Below are 21,512 nucleotides of genomic sequence, written 5' to 3'. Positions count from 1 at the left end.
AGATTGCTTATGTAGCCCTGCTATGCCGACAGGAGAGAACTCTGCCATTGACATAATAAAACCACCTCCATGAGAGGTGGTTGCTATGTCAGCAGGAGAAGCTCTCCCACCGACATAGCGCTGTCCACACCAGCGCTTCTGTTGGTGTAACTTATGTCGCTCAGAGGGGTGTTTTTTTCACATCCCTGAGTGACATAAATTATACCAACAAAAGTGGTGGTAGTGTAGACATGATCTTATAAGTGATCCTTTCTTTACAGTTTACTATAGCTGTGTGATTATTATTTTTTTCTTATTTAAAATATTTGTATTATATAAAATGCATATGAAGACAGAGAAGAAAACAAATATAGAAAGAAATTTTGCATGACACCAACAAGGTAAACCACTGAAAACAGAACTATTATGTATAATTATAATCCACATATTAGTATTAATCTCACAGATAAAAGAATAAGGACAAAATCCCCTCAGTATTGTTTTTGTAATCTTTCAACTAAACGAAGTTCTTTCCTGAATCTCACATGAATGCAAATGAGTGAAGTCAATGGGATTACATTGGTATAGATGAAGTCAAAACCTGGTCTCCCATTTCTATGTACCAGTCAATCGGCATCATTTTTTGAGACCTAATTTTTCTCATTTGGGCAACAAAAATGATTAGGGATATGGAACTGCTTCCGGATGAGGAGAGATTAATAGGACTGGGACTTTTCATCTTGGAAAAGAAATGATTAAGGGGGGATATAATCATGACTGGTGTGGAGAAAGTAAATAAGGAGTGTTATTTACTCCTTCTCATAGCACAAGAACGAGGGGTCACCAAATGAAATTAATAGACAGCAGGTTAAAAACAAAAAAAAGGAAGTATTTCTTCACCCATTGCACAGTCAACCTGTGGAACTCTTTGCTAGAGGATGTCGAGAGGGCCAAGACTATAACAGGGTTCAAAGAACTAGATAACTTCATGGCAAATAAGTCCATCAATGGCTGTTCGCCAGGATGGGCAGGGATGGTGTCTCTAGCCTCTGTTTGCTAGAAGCTGGGAATGGGCAACAGAGGACTGATCACTTGATGATTACCTGTTCTGTTCATTCCCTCTGGGGCACCTGGCATTGGCCACTGTCAGAAGACAGGATACTGGGCTAAATGGACCATTGGTCTGACCCAGTATGGCCGTTCTTATGTTCCTAAAATAAGACATGCTCTTTGTAAAAAAACAAACTTTTACTATGATTTCATTGTACCTACTATAAATCACAGATCAGAAACCGAGGTTGTTGGAATGTTTGCCACTGTTGTTGTGTTTGTTATTTGATATCATTAGGCTTGGCAGAATTCTTTTTTTAAAATAGTTTCAATGGATAACATCAATGTTTATATGTAAGCATTTTTTATTGTTATCAATTTAAATTTTCACAGTTGCAGTAAATAGTAGGGGAGAGGTCAGAAAATAAGGAGGGTCAGATGATAATTATTTAATGACAGTAGACACAAGGATTCAAAAGTTAAAACTTTATAACCAGTAAAACACAAATTGCCAATGTGTCACAATATAAAGTAAATATCCTTAAATCAAACTCTAATAAGTTGTCAGAGAACACACATCTTGAACACGGCTCTGCAGGGCTCTTACGTGCTAGTAAGTTCCATCCTGCCACCCAGTGACCTCCTAGCAGTTTCCAAAATAGAAGCTGAACCCTGACACAGGACTCCAGTCCTGGAATCTGATTGGCAGAATGCTGGAGGTCCTGACTGATTCACATCTTTTGTGTAAACCCAGCACAGGAACTGAAAGTTGTCCATGTAACTGGAATCTATCTGCTTTTCAGATACCTAGTTGGAAGAAAGATGGTTTTGTGGACGGGGCACTGAACTAGGACTCAGGTGAACACACACACACACACATACACACACACACCAGTCAGTTTACAATAGTATTGGTCTTATTCGATTAATGTCAAGCACTTATAATGCAGGGGGTTCATATGGTAGGTGCAGTTCCTTTTGACTGCTGACTACTTTTGGATATGATCCCAAGGGACCCTCAATGCCCTGGCACTGCAAAGAGGTCACTCAGCATTGCGTAGGCAGGGCAGCCAGTGTTGCTGCTGGCAGGGGTGGGGCAAGCATCCTTTACTATGGCTCCCATATTGGCTCACCATGATGTCATACAAGCCTTCACTAGTAGTATCTGATGCCTCCACTGTGGTGATTGGGGCCATCCTCTCCCAGCAGCTTGGTCCCAAACAAGTATTACTCCCGTGCACTTATTACTCAAGGAATCTGACGACCTCAAAGCTGAACTACAAAATACTTGACAAGGAATTCCTGATGATAAAAACTCTCTCTTTAGAATGGTGGCACTACCTGGAATGAGCTCATCACCCAGTCCAGGTATTCCCTGACCATGAAAACCTGGAATACCTATGTAGGACAAAATCTTTAAACCAATGGCTGCTTCAGTGGGCCCTGTTTTTCTCACAATTCAATTTCATTATCATATACCACCCCGGATGAAAAAATGGCAAGGTGGACTCCCTGTCCTGAATATACAGTACCAATCCATGAGACCCCCAGCCAGGAACCAATCCTCATTCTCTCATACCATAAGTTTCTCAGTGCAGCTCATCACCAGGATATACACAGATTGATACATTCTGCCTCTGCTTCAGAAATTCTGCCTGATAAACAAGCTATTATTGGTAGGCAACCATATGACTCCCAGGAAGGGATCATGTATGTAAGGGACCACATCTACGTGCCCCCAGGACCTGGAAGGCTCGCAGTTCTACAACTATGCCACGATTTTCCCCTAGTGGGACAGTTGGGGTACTTCAAGATCCAAAGACTAATATCCCACTCCTTATGGTGGCCCTGGATGCGGCTGACCATATTAATTACCTCCTGCAATGTTTATGCCTGTGCCAAGACCCCAAGCCAGAAGCCCAGTAATCTCATTCTGCCTTTGGACACCCCATCTTGACACTGGGCAGCCATTGCTGTGGATTTTATTGTAAGCATGTAAGGGCAAAATCAGAAAGATTGTAATGACCAGAGTCCAACAAATTTATGACAGTTTTGATGGTTGTGGACCACTTTACCCAAATGACCTACTTATCCCTTGCACAAACCTCCCCTCTGCTGCAGAGACAGCCCAGATATGGATTAGCCAAGTAGTCCACTTCCGACCTTCCAGAATGCATCACCTCTGATCGGGGGTCTCAGTTCATGGCCTGGTTCTGGCACACAGCCCTGCACTTGGTGGGAGTCTGCACATGTCTTTCCTCCACTTATCACCCCCAATCCAACGGCCAGGCAGACAAGGCCAGCTAGATTCTCAAGCAGCATCTGCGATGCTACATTAATCATTAGGAGGAAAATTGGTCCTCACTTCTACCTTATGCAGAGTTTGCCTACAACAATGCAGGCCATGTGTCTTTAGGTCAAAGCCCCCCTTTTTTCCAATTATGGGTTGATTCCACCTGCAATTACCTGCACCATCTCCCAACCTGGCCGCCTCAGACCTGGTGCAGCAGATTTATCAGGCTTAGGAAGAAGTGAAGAAGCACTTGGCAGAGGCAAGAGCAAACTATAAGCAGTGTGCGGAACAGCATTGACAGCAAGGCCCCACCTATGCAGTGGAACAAAAGCTATGGCTCTTTACAGATCATCTCCACACAGACAGACCTGCTTGCAAGCTGGACTTTCAGTTTCTTGGCCCTTTTAAGATCCTGTGACAGGCTAATCCAGTCAGTTTTTGAACTCCAAGATTAAACCAGTGTTTCACGTATCACTTTTGAAACCCTACACAAAAAAGTCTCTCCCTCACAGGACCCAGCCACCTCCTCCACTGGTACAGGTACAGGGCCACAAAGAATATGTAGTTCATGAGATCCTGGACTCTAAACAAAATATGGCAGGCTCTGGTACCTTGTTGATTGGGATGCGTCTGATCCTGAGGAATGCACCTTGGAGCCTGCAGAAAATGTACATACTCCTGCACTTGTGTGGGCTTTCCATAGGAATCACCCCCAAAAGCCTGGTCTGTGTCACCCTGAAGGCATCCCTTGTGGAGGGGATGATGTCAGAGACCACAGGGCTTAAACCCATCTCTGCAGGGCTCTTAGGCACTAATATGTTCCAACTTGCACCCAGTGACCTGCTGGCAGTTGCCAGAATAAAAGCAGAACCCTGACAGAGGACTCCAGTCCTGGAATCTGATTGGTAAAACTCTGTGGGTCCTGATATGTTCACAGCTTTTACATAAACCCAGCACAGGAACAGGAAGTTGTCCACGCAGTTGGAGTCTCCCTGCTTTGGACAGCTTCCCTTACAATACCTGTTCTTGCTACTGTGCTGGTAACCTGACTCTGCCTGACTTGGTTTTGCCCTCAGGCTTGCCTTGGACTCTGACATTCTGGTATGTGACCCAGCCTGATTCCTGCTCTGACCACTAGGTCAGACTGCCCAGGCCCTGGTTGTGACATAAGTTCTCAAAAAGCATTTCTGGGGTAAGCCCTTAAAGGAAAAATATGTCAGCCTGCACGTTGTTCTTTATCAGCTGTTTGCTTAGCATTTGTCTTCCTTGGGATTAGGTTAGGAATGTGAAGATTCTTTACTTAGTAGGTACAGGAACTGGAGTCAAATGGAGCATATCCATTTTCTGGGCTTTTGTTAATGTCGGGCCTTCAACCACAGTTTGATAGGAAAGTAGCAAACTAAGATGGTGTGTGATGGATATTGTAATCACATGTAATGTCTTTGGGGGCCATATTGTATAAATGTATGAACGGTTTATCTATCGCTGTGGACAGGGATTGTATGCAACTCCAGGGGAGGAAGATTGCCACAGCTCTACCAGGAACTAAGAATATTCGGGAGTGAATAAGGTAAATTACTCAGGTTGTAACTACTCCAGAGAGGTACCACCCTCTGCGCTGGGTTTTCCAGAGACCAACAGACATTGAAAAGGCTTTTAGCTTAAAAAGGCTGCATTTAAACTGACTTGGACTTCTTTCTGGTCCAGCAAATAGACAGGACCTTCTGTCCAAGGGCTCCAACCCTTGTGGAAGGACTGGAAGAACTTTGGTTTGCGAGGGCTCCATAAGACTGATGTGTAACCTCTGGTAAGCTTTTAGCATGTGGATAGGAATTTTTATTGTATTTATACATTTTCTCTGTAATGCTTTTACCTTAAAAGTAAATGTGCTTGCTTAGAAAGAGCTGTGTGGTAACCTAACTCCTGGCAATATGCTGTTCATAGTTTGCAGAGAGAAAGCACAGCAGAGGCACTGGCCTTTAGGCAGACTGGTTTGCTGGGGATATCGCAGTGTAAGACAGGGGGCTGTGCAGCCTTAAACTCCCTGGTCAGGAGAGAGAGAGAGAGATGCGGGTCTCCACGCAAGAAAGGTGATGGCTGGGAGCTAGAAATCTTGAGCGGGTGCCCTCGAGGGACCTTGGAAAGGGAATACAGATTCCATTTCCCTGAAACTGTGACAGTGCAGATGGAGTAACAAAGAAATAAATTATCTCGCATGGCAGATGTTAGTCATGTCTCTTAGTACACTACTGGAAGGTACTCAGTTACTACTGTGATGAGGGTGGTATAAGAATCTATGTAGAATAGACTAGAATCACACATGCCATAAAAGGAAATGGTGAATCAAAAACAAATATAATTGAGATGAAAAACACACAGATAATGAACACAAAAGAAATGAGTTCCCAGACTATAGGGCTGGTCCTCTAGTCCAGGGGTTCCCAAACTGTGGACCACGTGTTATTTTGTGAGCCCATTTCCCATCTCTAATATCTCATTGAATTAGATTGGCTTATTTACTTGCAGTTGGTTCTTCTCAGATGCCAGGAGAGCCCCTTATGCTGTTGTGCCAATTTCTGTGATGCCTCAGTTGAAGCACCGTGGGAAATAGCACAGAAGACTGTGGCACATCTAATGAGACCCATTAACAAGTGACTGAATGTGGAGTCAGACTATGAAAAGGTCCAGAACCCGAATCACGTCCATCCCCAATCATAACTAAAAGCAATCCTTTTGCACTGCATTTTTGCAACCAAACAATAAAAGAAACAGGAAACATTACAGCTGGAGAAGAAAAAGTTGACAAAGAATACATAACAATCTTATCTTCCACACATGATCACACATGTTCAATTCCCTGCTCTAACACAGGCTCCTTGTGTCCTTGGGCAAGTCACTAAGAGTACATCCACACGTGGGCAGGGAGGCTTGATGGGAGCCATGGAAGTACCTGAGATGGATATGGAACCAACAGCTCTAAAGCCAGTTGCAAGCTCCTGTGCACTGTTGGGATATAAGCAGTGCATAGGCCATGTGCTGGCACTCTGCATAGTCGGGAATTTCAAAAGCAAACACATTTTAAAACACCTTTCCTGTAGTAATGCATTGACACATGGAATAGCCAATATGGGAAATTTTCTATTCACGGAGCTAATAAACAATGTCAACTAAATAATTGGTGTCACATACAGTGATTAAAAAAGTGCAATATATTCAATACTAGCATTATGCTGCATCTCAGTCTGCTGGCTGGCTCAGATGTTCTAACAAGGGGGTAATGGAATCTGACTTTTTGATTTGCTCTAAAATCCTAGCAGCAGACTTCTTGGCCATTTGAAGCCTGGTAAGCTAGTTGGAAGATCAAAGAATTACAGTAATATGCATAGGAAGACAGCAATTGGAGATAAATGTTTCAGTCTCTTGTATCATTTAAAGAGGGAAATGCAGGACTTCTTGCAGCATTCCTCCAATGAAATGTAATGCATTATCTTTGCTATATATGAGTTTCACTGTGTTAAAAAAGACACAAATGTAATAGAACTTTATGACTCTTAATGAGGGGTTTGCGGTGTTATAAAGGAACAGGTGAAAGATTAAATAGCTGATGCTCAGATCATGGAAAAAGCAATTGTGATTTCCTGACATTAAAAGAACCAGCTTTTGGAAACCTATTCAATTGATATCTGAAAAACAGCTTGAAAGGGAAGTTAAGCCCTCAGGGTTTCTGTCATCAGCCTTAAAACAAATTTGCATATTTTCTGCATAGAAATAGGATCCCACTCCCTGTTGCCAAACTGCAGAACTAAAAGGATGCAAAAAGCTTTATCTAGTCCTAAGGGCTCCTGGGGGAAACTCTATAATCAGCATTCAAATGTGTGCAACAGATTAGGAAAATGACTTCAAATAGGATTTAGACCATATCATTGCAAGGCCCACAAATCCAACACCGATTTTAAAGGCAGAGTAATATTGATATTATCATTAAAAAGTCCATGTTTTTTTCTAATCATTTGCCTGTTCAAAATACCCCATCTTTTATATTGACTGATCATACAGTTCATTGGCACCCAGAAATTATTATTGTTGCTTAAGGTAATATTACTTTGTGCTATTTATGTGGACTACTGTTGTTCTGGCTGTTTTGTTTTCTTTTTCTCAAACTGAAAACAATGAACAATGCATTTATGTTTATGAATGGAGCCAGGACAGAAGGAGTAATCCAGCTGGCTATCCAAAAATATGGCCATGTGTAGAATTATGCAGCCAGATAGGGCTGAACTTGTTAGCTAATTGAATCTTCGATAGTCATAGTCCCACTAAAGTTTTCTACATTTACACTGAGCTGATAGGTTTCAGAGTAGCAGCCGTGTTAGTCTGTATCCGCAAAAAGAAAAGGAGGACTTGTGGCACCTTAGCGACTAACCAATTTATTTGAGCATAAGCTTTCGTGAGCTACAGCTCACTTCATCGGATGCATTCAGTGGAAAATACAGTGAGGAGATTTATATACACAGAGAACATGAAACAGTGGGTGTTACCATACACACTGTAAGGAGAGTGATCAGGTAAGGTGAGCTATTACCAGCAGGAGAGCGGGGGGGAAAAAGCCTTTTGTAGTGATAATCAAGGTGGCCATTTCCAGCAGTTGACAAGAATGTCTGAGGAGCAGCTGGAAACCACTGTAGGCTCTGGGAACCCTGAGAATCCTGAAACCTACTGTGCCATGATGCAGCCCACAAACTTCAGCCCTACATTCTGTGTTGAAGTATGGCTTGGACAAAGAGGAGTTTAACTGCTGGTGTAGGACTTCAGCTTGAGGAGCATTAACTTGCATGACTTGCCAAATACAGCTCAGTTTGTGCTGAGGCAGATGCTCTTGATCCTGCTCTTTCTGCTACTGCTATAGATTTGTTGAGTGTTTACACATTTACTCCATATTGCATGGATTTCTCTGTCTCCTCTGCTCCATAACCAAAAATATCTTCAAGGACAACATAAGAATTTCAAAAAGAAAAGGAGTACTAGTGGCACCTTAGAGACTAACCAATTTATTTGAGCATATGCTTATTTGAGCATAAGTGAGCTGTAGCTCACGAAAGCTTATGCTCAAATAAATTGGTTAGTCTCTAAGGTGGCACTAGTACTCCTTTTCTTTTTGCGAATACAGATTAACACGGCTGCTACTCTGAAACCTGTCATAAGAATTTCAGTTGTTTATTTGGGGTGCAGAGGAGATTTTGCTGTCAGTACCTGCTATATCATGGACTACTTTTACTTGTTTTGAGGGGAAAAAATTGTGACAGCACAAGAATTTGATAGTTTGAAATGTCAGGTCTTTTTTAGCATGCAGATTTACAGGTGATCTCCTGTCAATGCAGACACTGATTTATATGTAGCTGTCATTAGTATCAATGGAGAGTCACCAACTGAAATTTCCCATGCACTGCATCAGACAATAGACCTCTGTTGCATGTACATGTCATTTGCATTGACCACGTTGATTCTGAGCTGTAATGTGTATGTGGTCAGTGAGGTATGAATTAGAAATACAAAGGGTTGTAATTAGCTCTTTACACTAGACTCTGTATTAGTCTCTCTGAAGGAATCTTTATGTAAAGTACTATTGAGCAAATAAATCCCTATTGATGCCATTACATGACAGTACATAATGGTTCTGAAGCTGATGTTACAGACTGAGTAAATAATCGGCAAGTTAAGTCAATGATTTGTGAAGTAACAATATGGGTTAATGGCTAGAGCACAGGTCTGGCATGAGTTAGTCTTTTGAGAGAGATTCCTGCTTCATATGATCTTGGACAGTCACATCACCCCTCTGTGCTGCAGGTCACCTATCTGTAAAATAAATAAATAAAACATAATACTGATTTTGAGGGCACACTCAAACAACTGCAGAGACTTGTGACTGTTCAAAACACTGAGATCTTATTTGTTACAAAGACTCTGCATGAATCCTTAGAAGGGGGAGAGAATTTCATCCTGCGAGAAGGGCAATTACTTTACTCAGGAGAAGATTCATTTTCCCCTCCACCCCCGGCAACTCCTTGGTGCCCAGTCTGGCTACTTGGCACAGGGTGGGACTGGGGACACGACAATTTAGCCCTCAGGATATAAAAACAGACACAAAAGTAATAAGGCCGACATTATTCTTTAGATCCTGATCTTGCACCAAAGTATGAAGTTTACAACAGGGGTCAGTGGGAAGATGATTGAGCTCCTGGTGTCTAATCCAAAGTTTATTGAAAACAGTGGGAGTTTTTCAGGCCTTAAAGCATCCATTTAAAGGACTGACAAAAGCAGTTGCTTCACAAAGGTAACCTTCTAATAAAGGTCATTAGTACATCGATCTAAAGTTAGTTTTATGCAACGTTTGTGGCAGTGTCACGGGGTAAGTATACCCCGTCATGGGGTGTCGGGTCATGTGTGGTCAAAAGAAAGGGAAGAGGCTGTACCGCAGCCGGTTAGGGCCTATGCTGATGACCCTTACTATAAAACGTGGTAGTACAGCCTAGTGGCCAGAGTCAATAGAGCGGCCCTTTCGCTCTGGGCAGTGTGGCCTAATGGCCGGAGTCAATAAAGTCGCACACCCTGTGGGATTGTGTAGCCTATTGGCCCATTGGGAAAGTGGGGCACCACTCACGGGTGTGTGGCACCCAGGGTAGGGGGACTTGGGCCCTCCCTGCTCCTCCAAGCCCCAGCCCAGGGCCCTGGCAGTGGTGGGGTTACTCACCATCGAGTATCCTCCCAAAACACGCTGACTGGTTCCCTGGTTCACCCACCAGAGCAAAGTCTAAGTCCCTTGGGCTGCTTCCTTCCCTGCCTTTGCCAGTGATGGTCCACGAGGTCTCTGGGGTTCTCAGGCAGCATAGCTCCTGATGGCACGGCCTCCTCTCTGGGTTCATCAGGCAACCTGGAATCTGTCTCGTGCTTTGCGTGCCTTGGCTCTGGGCCTGTAGCAGCTCCTTGGAGAGAACCTGCAGTCTGTGTCCTCTCTCTTCAGCAGCCTGCCCACGCTGAGCTGAGCTGCTTCCTTTTATATCTTGCCTCCAGGCTGAGCATGCCCAGCAGAGGTGAAGGGGCGTGGCTTCCTCAGCCTGCAAAGCACAATTAACCCTTGTGAGGCCAGGGTGGGGTAGGTACATCCTGTCACAGGGATATTTTGAGGTGGTCTCTTAAAATGGGAAGTTGTCTAACAAAGATTCTTTTCCATATTACACCGTAGTACTAAGGATCAATGCTTATATAACTGTACATTTACAATAATATCAAATATCATTTTTGATGCAATCAAATAACATTTTTCAGTAAACAGAAAAAATGTTTAATTCTGACCATTTTTCTCAGTTTCCATAACTTTATTTTCTTTTTCAACAGAGTCAAAATGTCAGACAAAAGTGACTTAAAAGCTGAACTCGAGCGCAAAAAACAGCGCTTAGCACAAATAAGAGAGGAGAAGAAACGGAAGGAAGAGGAAAGGAAAAAGAAAGAGGTAAATATGCACAAACTCATTAAGATTTCAGAAGCCTACAGAAAGATCCAAGGTTTAGCTTCCAAATATGGTTTGCATAGGGCAGGTGTCATGTAGGAAGTGATCCTCATAATCACAGCAGCTTTAAGCCTAAAATAAAAATGCTTACGTTCAGCCACAAAAGTTTGAAATAAAAATCACCTTCAGAATACACAGGTTGTCAACAGAGAACAGTTTGGACAACATGATGTGCATGTGTATGTAGAAAGGAATAAGATTTGCCCCAATGCTTTCTTCTGGGAATTCCTTTAGCGGGGAGAGAGGGGTTCATTTTTTTTTTTTACCCATTACAACCTAAATAAGTGTTTTGGGGTTTTTTTTTGTTTTGTTTTTTTACTCTTAAGACTGGCTTGATTGCTGGCTAAGGTAACAGATTTACAGTGATGATTCTCCACTAAAGTAAACATAACTGCAATTGCATTTTAGCCTCCTGGCATCAGTGCGTCTTTCAGCTCTATTAAAGTTTGATTGACATATTAGTTTATTTGTCCTTGACAATATGCATTAAGTTTTTCATTAAGGGCTTTGTACTTATTTTTATTCAGTCACTTAGTGAAATAGAGGTGAGAATTGACAGGGAAAGGATATTCATTTTCATGCAAAGTCAAAGAAGCATTACGTGATTATGTTTCTTTTCCTTTAAATGTCAACACTTACTGTAGTTTAAAGCACCTGTTATCCCTTACTAATAACTGGTTTCCTTTTAAACTGACACCTTAATATCGTTCATGTGTTTCGTAGAATTACTATGGAATCTGATGCGATACAAGAAATCAAAGTTCCAATTCATGTTGTCTCTCTTAATATTTTTTCATTTTATACAGTTTAGTACAAATAAACAGTCCATAAAGTCAGTTTGGGAGGGGAAAGGAAGAAGAGCCACATTACTCCACTTCATAAAATGTTTTAAATACAGTATATTAATTAACAGCCAGTTAAGAGAGACATGGGGAAAGAAGGAAGCCAAGTCAATGGATTGTATGTCTTCTTGCAGACATCAGGAACCAGGAGGTTTCAAAGCCACACCTCTTGCCTCTCTCCCGCTCTTTCCCTCCCTGCCCCAGTGAGGCTTGTGTGTGTGTGTTTGTAGGGGGGCATTCCATGGACTCTATCTCAGATCTTGAAGAGTTATGAACACTTGTTCCCCTTTCTATTGTTTTTTCCCCATTGAAGGAGAACATTTAGCCTCACGTGGGCCCTATTCCTGGAGCATTGCCGTCAGTGGAAGTTTTCCCATTGAATTCAGTAGGAACAGAATCACGGCCATATTTATTTATTATTTTCAAGTGTGTCAGGGTCAGTACATATTTTAGCTAAGGACTTGTCTATAGTAGAAACTTGCATCAGCGCAGCTGCACTGATGAAGCTGTGCTGCTGTAGTGCTTCTGGTGAAGATGTTTTAAGCCAACAGGAGAGAGCTCTCTTGTTGGCTTAATAAACTCCACCTCTATGGGAGGCAGTAGCTATGTTGGTGGGAGAAGCTCTCCTGCTGACATAGCACTGTCCACACCAGCGCTTAGGTTGGTGTAACTATGTTGCTCAGAGGTGTGGATTATTCACATTCCTGAGCAACATAGTTATACTGAAGTCATTCTGTCGTGTAGACCAGGGCTAATTCAGTTTGACTGTCTCTACTTGTAACATGTCAGCCTTCTTATGCAGAATCAAGGTCAAAGGTCTCTTTTAACCTCCCAACATTCTACAGTACAATGGCATCTGACAAGTAATAGGGAAAAGATTTGAATCATAGTTTAAGAAATATTCCACATAAATCTGTACTGGTTCCTGCAAACATCCTTTTGGCTCAATCCAATCTCAAACACTGGCAAAGTCCTCCTGTTATAAATCCAGTATAAATGAGCTGCCCAAGTGTATCTTCATGGCTGTCACAGTACTCCATAATAGCCCAGGAACCATGGTGAATATATGTTCTCCTCCCACTTAATCAAGAAGCCTCTTTGTATGTCATTCAAGCTAATTGTTTATTATCTTTAATTCAGGCTGATCAGCAGCAAAAGAAAGAGCCAGTTCAGGAAGATTCGGATCTAGATCGCAAAAGAAGGGAGACAGAGGCTTTATTACAGAGCATTGGTATATCCCCAGAACCACCTCTAGGTACTTAGATGAGCACGTTGTAAACATGTGGCTATTACACAATTAATGCATTCTTTTTATTAAAAGCATGCTTTGCTTTTGTGTTATTTGGCTGTATCAGTGAAGTGAACTCTTCTGCTTGGAAACCGTTCATATCATATCTCTCATATATGCCAGTTCATAGCATTTCCAGCACTTGCCATTGCAGACCATCAGCTTTATTTCTGAGAGGACTCCTCATAAACACAATTCTAAACCATGTTTGATTTCTTTGATTGCTTCTCTGTTTATATTCTCTCCTATCTTTCCACCCAATGATATTAATATTATATTTCATTAGTACCAATTATTGGACATAAATACAGTTTTATCATTTTTACACTCAAAGAAGGAAAATATCTGTGGAAGAACTATCTTCTTATTATGTGAAATAATTTTAAACAAGCAAAACTGAAGAGAATTAAAAAGGAAAATATCCAAATATTAACAGACTTATGGTCAAATCATTATTTTAGATTGTTTTATATAGTTTATTTGTTGCTTTGATTGCTTTTCTGGTTTTGGCTGTTTAGTTCTTAAACCCTAGATTCCTCACCTTAAATAGACATGAGATGATTTTATAATATAGGTTTCATTATCAAATCTATTTATGTTACCATGTCTTGCATGCAGTGTTTTATTCTGTGTGTTGCTCAATGTGTGAGCCCAAATGTGAGAAATTATTTTGCCTGTTTTTCATTTGTTTCTCTCTCCCTCTCATTCAAAAATGTCTTAAATATCCTGGATGAAATCATGTCCCCACTGAAATTAAGGAGAAGGAGTTTTCCCATTTATTTCAATGGGGCTAGGATTCCACCCCTTATACTGCTGCCTGCAATATTCAGGAACACCCAAAAGCTCAACAAAGCATTCAGGCCCTGATTCAGGAAAGCACTTAAGCACATTCTTATGTGCTGTCCTGAATAGGGGGGCTCTTCTGACCTGTGGCCTCAGTTCCTAAATGAAAGCAACTAAAACTTAGATTTGTGTCCCTATTTTAATAAATTATGATGCTGTAATTCCAGCAATGAGGTATCAGATCCTGAAAGAACTGTCTGACAATTAATTGTTAGGTTATTTTAACTTATCAGAAAATGCATTTTGTACATTATATAGAGATATTATAAAATCAAATTAACAGTAATTTTAATAGAGAAAAATCACAAAATATAAATATTTATCTACTAAGGAGCCCCAAAATTATTATGTCCTGTCTATTGCACATAGAGTCATAGAGTTTAAGGCCAGAAGGGACCACCAGATCATCTACTCTCACCCCCTGTATATCACAGGCCACTAGCACCACCCAGCAACCGCACACGAAACCCAACAACCAAACACACATAAAACCATTGCAGAGTAGTTCAACTTCCTATTCTGAATTAATAATTTGCACTATGACACTATCCAGAGAACCTTAATTTAACATATAAAATTATTAATTCTTGTTAATTAGCATTAATTAATTAATTAATTATTGTTAATAGCATTTCCTTTCCCCCCAAATAAATTGGCAATCAAAATCTCTTCACAAGCCCCCTCAATGAAAAATTTCTGGAAGAATACACCATGAAACCAATTATGTGACTGAGATACATCAATGATATTTTCATCCTCTGGACAAATGACCTAAACTCCCTCATAGATTTCCACCACAACTTCAACTATCACCACCCATCCGTTAAACTCTTTCTAGGACACTCCCACACCAGCATCAGCTTCCTGGACACCATGATTAGCTTCAACAATGGACTCTAACAGACACCTATTATACAATAAACCCACAGATCATCACGCTTACTTCCACAGATCCAGTAACAACCCCAGACACACCAAGAAATTTGTTATCTACTGCCAGTCACTCAGATACCACAGAATATGCTCCAGAGAGAAAGTCTGAGATAGACCTTAAGACACTCAAAACTGCCTTCAGCAAACAAGGACATTCCACCAGAGAAGTAGATCACATAATGTATTGGGCCACTGAAATATCCTGGGAGAACCTGCTTCACCACAGGGGAAACCCCCTCCCACACCACCACCACCGACCTTACACCCATAGATGTCACGTACAACCAGTGATGAGCTGCCAAAATCTTAACAACGGGTTCCCTCCTGACCCCACGAGGGGGTCATTGCCCACCCCCGCCCCCTGGGACTCCTGCCCCATCCAACCCCCCCGCGTTCCTTGACACCCCCCCCCAGGATCCCTGCCCCATCCACCCCCTCCCCTGTCCCCTGACTGCCCCCAGAACTGGGCAGGAGGGTCTCGTGGGCCACCGTAGTGGGTGCCCACCCCACCCCTAAGAGCCAGAGGCACCTGCCGGGGGGCGAGGTGGGGAGTCCCGGCGGTGCTTACCTGGGGCAGCTCCCAGGAAGCATCCGGCAGGTCCCTCTGGCTCCTAGGGGCGGGGGAGCGTAGCTAGGGGGGGAGCAGGAGGAGCGGCCGCTCCCCCACTGATCACATCAAAAGTGGTGCCTTAGGTGCTGACTCCCTGGGTGCTCCGGGGCTGGAGCACCCACGGAGAAAATTTGGTGGGTGCAGAGCACCCACCGGCAGCTCCCCACCCCGCGCCCGGCCCCAGCTCGCGTCCTCCCCTGAATGCACCGCCCCGCTCTGCTTCTCCGCGCCCTCCCGGCTTCCTGCAAATCAGCTGTTCAGCGGGAAGCCGGGGAGGGCTGAGAAGCAGGCACGGCTTCCCGCTCAAGCCGAGGGTGGCGGAGGTGAGCTGGGGCGTGGAGCGGTTCCCCTGCGCCCCCCCGGGGTTACCTGCTGCGGAGCGGTGGCCCTCCTCGCGCCCCCCACCCCCCGCCCCAGCTCACCTACGCCTCCCTGGGCCTGAGTGGGAAGCCGCCGCCTGCTTCTCAGCCTGCCTCAGCTTCCCGCGCGAACAGCTGTTTCGCAGGAAGCCTGTGGGGGCAGAGAAGCAGCGCAGGGTGGCGCGTTCAGGGGAGGAGGTGGAGCGGAGGTGAGGTGAGCTGGGGCCGGGGGTAGGTCGGGGAGCTGCTGGTGGGTGCTCTGCACCCACCAAATTTTCCCCTTGGGTGCTCCAGGGCTGGAGCACCTGTGGAGTCAGTGCCTAAGGCGCCACTTTTGGCCTGTTAAATTTAGAAGCCCTTTTAGAACCGGTTGTCCCTCGCGGAACAACCGGTTCTAAAAGGGCTTCTAAATTTAACAACCGGTTCTAGCGAACTGGTGCGAACCGGCTCCAGCTCATCACTGCCTACGACCCCACACTGGAACCCCTCTGGGATATCAAACAATTACAACTCATACTTGATGGGGACCACACCCTGAAAAAAATCTTTCCTGACCCCCCGTTCTGGCCTTCAAACACTCCCCAACCTTGCTAAGCTCATCATCAGAAGACACCACAAACCAGGAGACACCAACTCAAAGTGGCACCAGATCCTGCCAGAACAACAGATGCAAAACCTGCAGACATATCTCTTCTGCTACTATGATCACTATCCCCACAATACACCTTTCAGAATCCACGGGTCCTACACATACCTATCACAACATATGGTGTACCTCATCCAGTGCATCAAATGCCCCAACAACAACAATGTGGGTGAAACTAGACAATCACTGTGCTCTCAAATGAACTCACACAAAAAAAATGATAAAAGAAAAAAACACCCTAACATCTCTGGGTGAACACTTTTCACAAAGTGATCACTCCATATCTGACCTCTTAGCCCTCACCCTCAAAGGAAACCTGCACAACACCTTCAAAAGACCAGACAGGGAGCTTAAAGTCATAACTCTGCTGGACACTAAAAACCACAGACTTAACAAAGCCACAGGTTTTATGGACCATTACAAGTTGTAACACACCATGCTGCCTGGTAACCTTCTATTGATGAGAAGGTTGATGAGAGTGGTCTCCTACAACACATTGAACCCCTTGTGCTTAACAATCTGTCCCACCTTGTATTTAACTTGAACAGCCTCATTTCCTTCCCCAGACTGAAGAAGATCTCTGTGCAGCTTGAAAGCTTGTCTTGTCCACCAACCAAAGTCGGTCCAATAAAAGATATTACCTCACCCACCTTGTCTCAATCAAAAGACATTAACAGCTATAATCCTCTGCCTTTGGATATGCATACAATATCCAGCTCCCTCTGGGGTTACCTAAAACTAAGGTTACATCTACAGTTGGAGCTAGAGATGTGATCCCCAGCTTGTGCAGACATACACTAGCTCTCATCAATCTAGAGTGCTAGAAACAGTAATGTAGGTGAGGTAGTACGGGCAGTGGAGAGCAGCGACATGGGGCTAGCCATGACACATACAAAACTGCCTGAACCCCCTGGGTACCTACTCGGGGTGGCTAATCTCTGCCATCGCTCCTCCTGCCTGTGCTGTCCTGGCTACAGTACTATTTTTAGCATGCTAGCTCAATGAGAGCTAGCCCAAGTATGTCTGTGTGAGCTGGGAACCACACCCCTAGCTCCATAGTGTCAACATACCGAAAGATGCAAAACCACTGCCTGCCTGTACCTGCCAAGGGGCTGTCATGAAAATGAATTCATTTTTCATACTCTAGTCATTTCTCTGCCAATCCTTAGTGAGAATATGTGTGAAATATTTGACCAAATGGAAAATCCAAGTCTCTTGACAGGTCTGTCATTATATATTATAGGGTATAACAAAATAGTTAAAAGTTTTACTCTGTTAAATGTAAAAGGAAAATGCACATGATTTAAACCAAATGGAAATATTTACTGTGCATTAAAGTCCTTCTATGTTTTCTTCAATGTGGCTGCTTTCAAGGATATTTGCATTAAATCTGGAGTGGAGACATCTCAGCCTTTCTTTCTTTCTTTCTTTCTTTCTTATTAAAAAAAGATTTTTTTTTTTACTTTTTGTGTTTATTGTTTCTACAATTAAGAGCTTTAACGCTTATGAATTTGTTCCTTTCCTACTTAGTAAGAAAAACCTGTCTATGTATATATATACATGAAATATACCAGTCCCTGAAAGTAAAGGAAAATGCCTAAGGGTCTGATCAAATGCCCATTGAAGTCCATGAAAGTCTTTCACTGACTTCAGTGGACGTTGGGATCAGGCCCCCAAACAGAAACAGTAACACTCTGCAACTGAAATTACCTAAAAACCCAACCCAACAATACATTCATATACATTCTCATTGCTTTTGGAAGAGGCTTTTTTACCTGGTTGGATTTCCCCATTCTGTTTTTACTTTGGATCTGATTTACACAAAGAAACTGCAGGTCACATTCAATAGATTTTAATTTAAATTAAAATGTAATTGCTTTATTGCCTCGTGCCATCTGATTTTAGCAGAAGAGTTCACTTAGATTTCTAACAAATAAACAAAAAGGTTTGATTTTTAAAAAATCCTCTACAATTCAAATGTAAAATTAGCAAGAGAAACAGCAGTGTTGCTTTACTTCCACAGTATCCCTACGACCATAATGTATAGAATCACAGTTGGCTTTCAGACCTGTCTAAATTCATTACAATTTTAAAATTTCCAAAAATATTTAAAAATTCACTTGACTCTTTTCCTTTTCTTTTCCTTTCCTTTCCTTATTTGCTTTCACCATTTCAAACTCTCCTAATCATTTATCCACTATCATTTGGTTGATTGGTTTTGGTTTGTCTGACACTGCTCTTCATCAGTGCAGTCGCTGCATGTTTTAACATGGGATACCTGTTATTTTCATTATTTAGTCCCAACCCCTATGTCTCCCTCTTCGAAATCAGTGAGCACCCCCAGTGAAGCTGGCAGCCAGGATTCAGGAGATCTGGGACCAATAGGAAGGTAAGACAGACCTTCTAGAAAATGTTGAATGAAAGTATTTTTTTCACTCCCCACTTTTTAAAAGTTATTTAAACAACAACATTGTAGGTCCAATATATCCATTTGTTTCTGCATTCTCCACCATGTGTTACCATTCAATAAGGCTGGTGTCAGGTATGGAGTAAAGGTATGCAGCAGTCTGATCTTAAGTTATAGACATCAGAAACTAATGCAAGAAGCAGAAATCATATATATGTATATTTAATTTGCCCACTCAGAATGGAAACGTGGTGAGCACCAAGAACATAGAAAATCCTGCAAACCCCTACCCATGTGAGTAATCCTTATTCATATAGGTCAGTGGTTCCCAAACTTGTTCCGCTGCTTGTGCAGAGAAAGCCCCTGCTGGGCCGGGCCGGTTTGTTTACCTGCCGCGTTCGCAGGTTTGGCTGATCGCGACTCCCAGTGGCCACGGTTCGCTGCTCCAGGCCAATGGGAGCTGTTGAAAGCGGCGCGGGCTAAGGGACGTACTGGCCACTGATTCCAGCAGCTCCCATTGGCCTGGAGCAGCGAACCGCAGCCAGTGGGAGCCACAATCAGCCGAAACTGCGGACGCGGCAGGTAAACAAACCGGCCTGGCCCGGCAGGGGCTTTCCCTGCACAAGCGGCGGAAACCACTGATATAGGTATTCCCCCTATTGGCCACATCATTCCACGTGTAGCACCTGTCTATCTTAAGTTTTTGTTCTGCTGTCCAGCACAGTGCATAGTAGTAAAAGTGTGTATGTAAGAGAGGGATGGGGAATAACTTACTTAGAAACACCTGGGAACACATAAGAGTGCTTTATTAATGTTCCTGCAAAACTGTGGCTATCAGATAGCTGTGTGTGTGGAATGGGAGGAAAGTGCTTCATCAATGTAAAAGGGGATATGGCTATGTCAATAAGAGACGGGCCCAAAGGCCACCTGGAAATGCCCTTGTTGCATCTTGAATGTATCACTGATATTGGGAAATGATATGACAGCACCATGGTGTGTCCCAGGGCATCCTGAGTATAATGGAGACAGCCGTGGTCCTGGCTTGAAACCACAAGAGATACAAATTTCTGTGCCATATTTCAGGGACAAAAAGCACAGGTGAATGATGAATCTTCTAGTGACTGCACTGAGGAGGGGTGAAGCACTCTGTGACTGTTCCAGGCATCCACAGGAGGGTGTGTTATCCAAACCTCCATGAACTCCCGGGAAACAGCCTGCGAAGCTACACTGACCACTCTATAGTTTGGAATTGCCCGTCAGGGTGACCACACCCAGCCATACCTGTACATTCGTAGACACTATTGACCCTGGGCTTCAGGTGGCTTCATTTACCAGGTTCCAAGACCATGGAGAACTCATTTTTCCTTCCCTTGGCCTGCACTACAATTGCTATATTATCACTGCAAGAGCTGATATAAAAGGAAGTTAAATAAGCCATTATCCATAAATAAGCAACATTTCTGCTGGCATGACACAGCTAGTACTCATGCTAAACGCACCTTGTACACAGAAAGATCATATTCTTGATGCTGAAAATGTATAGTTTCCTTACTTAACCTAATGAGCTCTCTTTGCAGTGCCACTGTGGTATTTGGGCTACACAGACACTGAGGAAATGCACCCATCGCCTTCCCCCCATTCCAGAAATGCGGCATGCAATTTAAAAGCAGTGGAGTTAATTAAGTAGCAGCCCGTTAGTATGAATAAGGCAGTTCAAAAACTGGAAAAGAATGTAATGCCAAATTCATAGACAGCCGACCCTAATCTGTCAAAACCCCTTGGATATGAGAGGAAACGGCAAATATGTGCAAGAAGCATACAGGCTGGCTATTCACAATGACAGTGTTCCCTACAAAATGCCCCTGTGGCAATGCTAGCTTGGGATTCAATATATAATGTCACAAAACTTCCTCTGGATCATTTGGGCTCAGCCAACAAGGGCAATATGATCTTTCCATCAACCCCGCGAGCACTTGATTCAGAGTATGCAGATGCTAGAGGAAAATGTTGAAGCAGTTCTGAATTCATCCCATTAAAAAGTAATCATGTACTTGCTTATGGGGTGACCCACACTTGTGCCATTGATTCAGCCACAAGTATAGTTAGCGAGCTGTAATTTCACCCTTAATGGTGTCCAGGAGCCAGTGGATTCCAGCATGAATATCTGCACTCCTCTGCTATGTGGTGTGCGGCAGGGGAGATCTCAGTACACCTGATCACTGTGTACAACTGAGCAGGAGGAGAGGGGTGTGGCAATACTTCTTGAACCCCACACCACTATTTTGACAGATGATTTCTGGTTGAAATCCCCAATGTAAGTGGTTCCCCTATGTCAGGAACGCCACTGCTTCTGGGCTCATTTGCCAAGCAATCCCATGAGCCTGGCCGGGCCCAGTAAACCCACATGAAAACCTGAAGACATGAAGACCTGGTCTACCTGGTCTACACTAGGATTTTACATCAGTATAGCTACATCTCTCAGGGGTGTGAAAAATCCACCCCCCTGAGAGATTTAGCCATACTGACCTAACCACCAGTGTAGACAGTGCTAGGTCGATGGAAAAATTCTTCTGGGGACCTGGGGAGGTGGGTTGCCTGCACCAGTGGGTGAATATCTACCCTGGGCATAGGCAGTGTCTACACTGAAGTGCTGCAGCGGCACTGCTGTGCCGGTGCCACTGTAACATTTTAGTGTGGA

At 43.3% G+C, this 21,512-nt stretch overlaps 1 protein-coding gene across 7 annotated transcripts in view; it reads left to right on the top strand.

Annotated features, from left to right (window-relative positions):
- DYNC1I1 (dynein cytoplasmic 1 intermediate chain 1) overlaps positions 1-21,512 on the top strand; it is a 255,231-nt gene that overhangs the window by 7,729 nt on the left and 225,990 nt on the right. For 3 of the 7 annotated variants that reach the window (XM_074945884.1, XM_074945881.1, XM_074945879.1), the window contains exons 2-4: positions 10,715-10,829; positions 12,869-12,983; positions 18,655-18,796. In XM_074945884.1, coding sequence (XP_074801985.1) covers positions 10,722-10,829; positions 12,869-12,983; positions 18,655-18,796 — 365 coding nt within the window. In that variant the 5' untranslated portion in view covers positions 10,715-10,721. The remainder of the gene's footprint in view (positions 1-10,714; positions 10,830-12,868; positions 12,984-18,654; positions 18,797-21,512) is intronic. The other 4 variants (XM_074945885.1, XM_074945882.1, XM_074945883.1 and 1 more) reach the window with 2 other exon arrangements.

This window comes from Natator depressus, chromosome 2 (assembly GCF_965152275.1).
Source record: "Natator depressus isolate rNatDep1 chromosome 2, rNatDep2.hap1, whole genome shotgun sequence".
Taxonomy (NCBI): Eukaryota; Metazoa; Chordata; order Testudines; family Cheloniidae; genus Natator; species Natator depressus.
The sequence above is the reverse complement of the archived record's forward strand: the minus strand, read 5'-3'. Positions and strand labels throughout refer to the sequence as shown.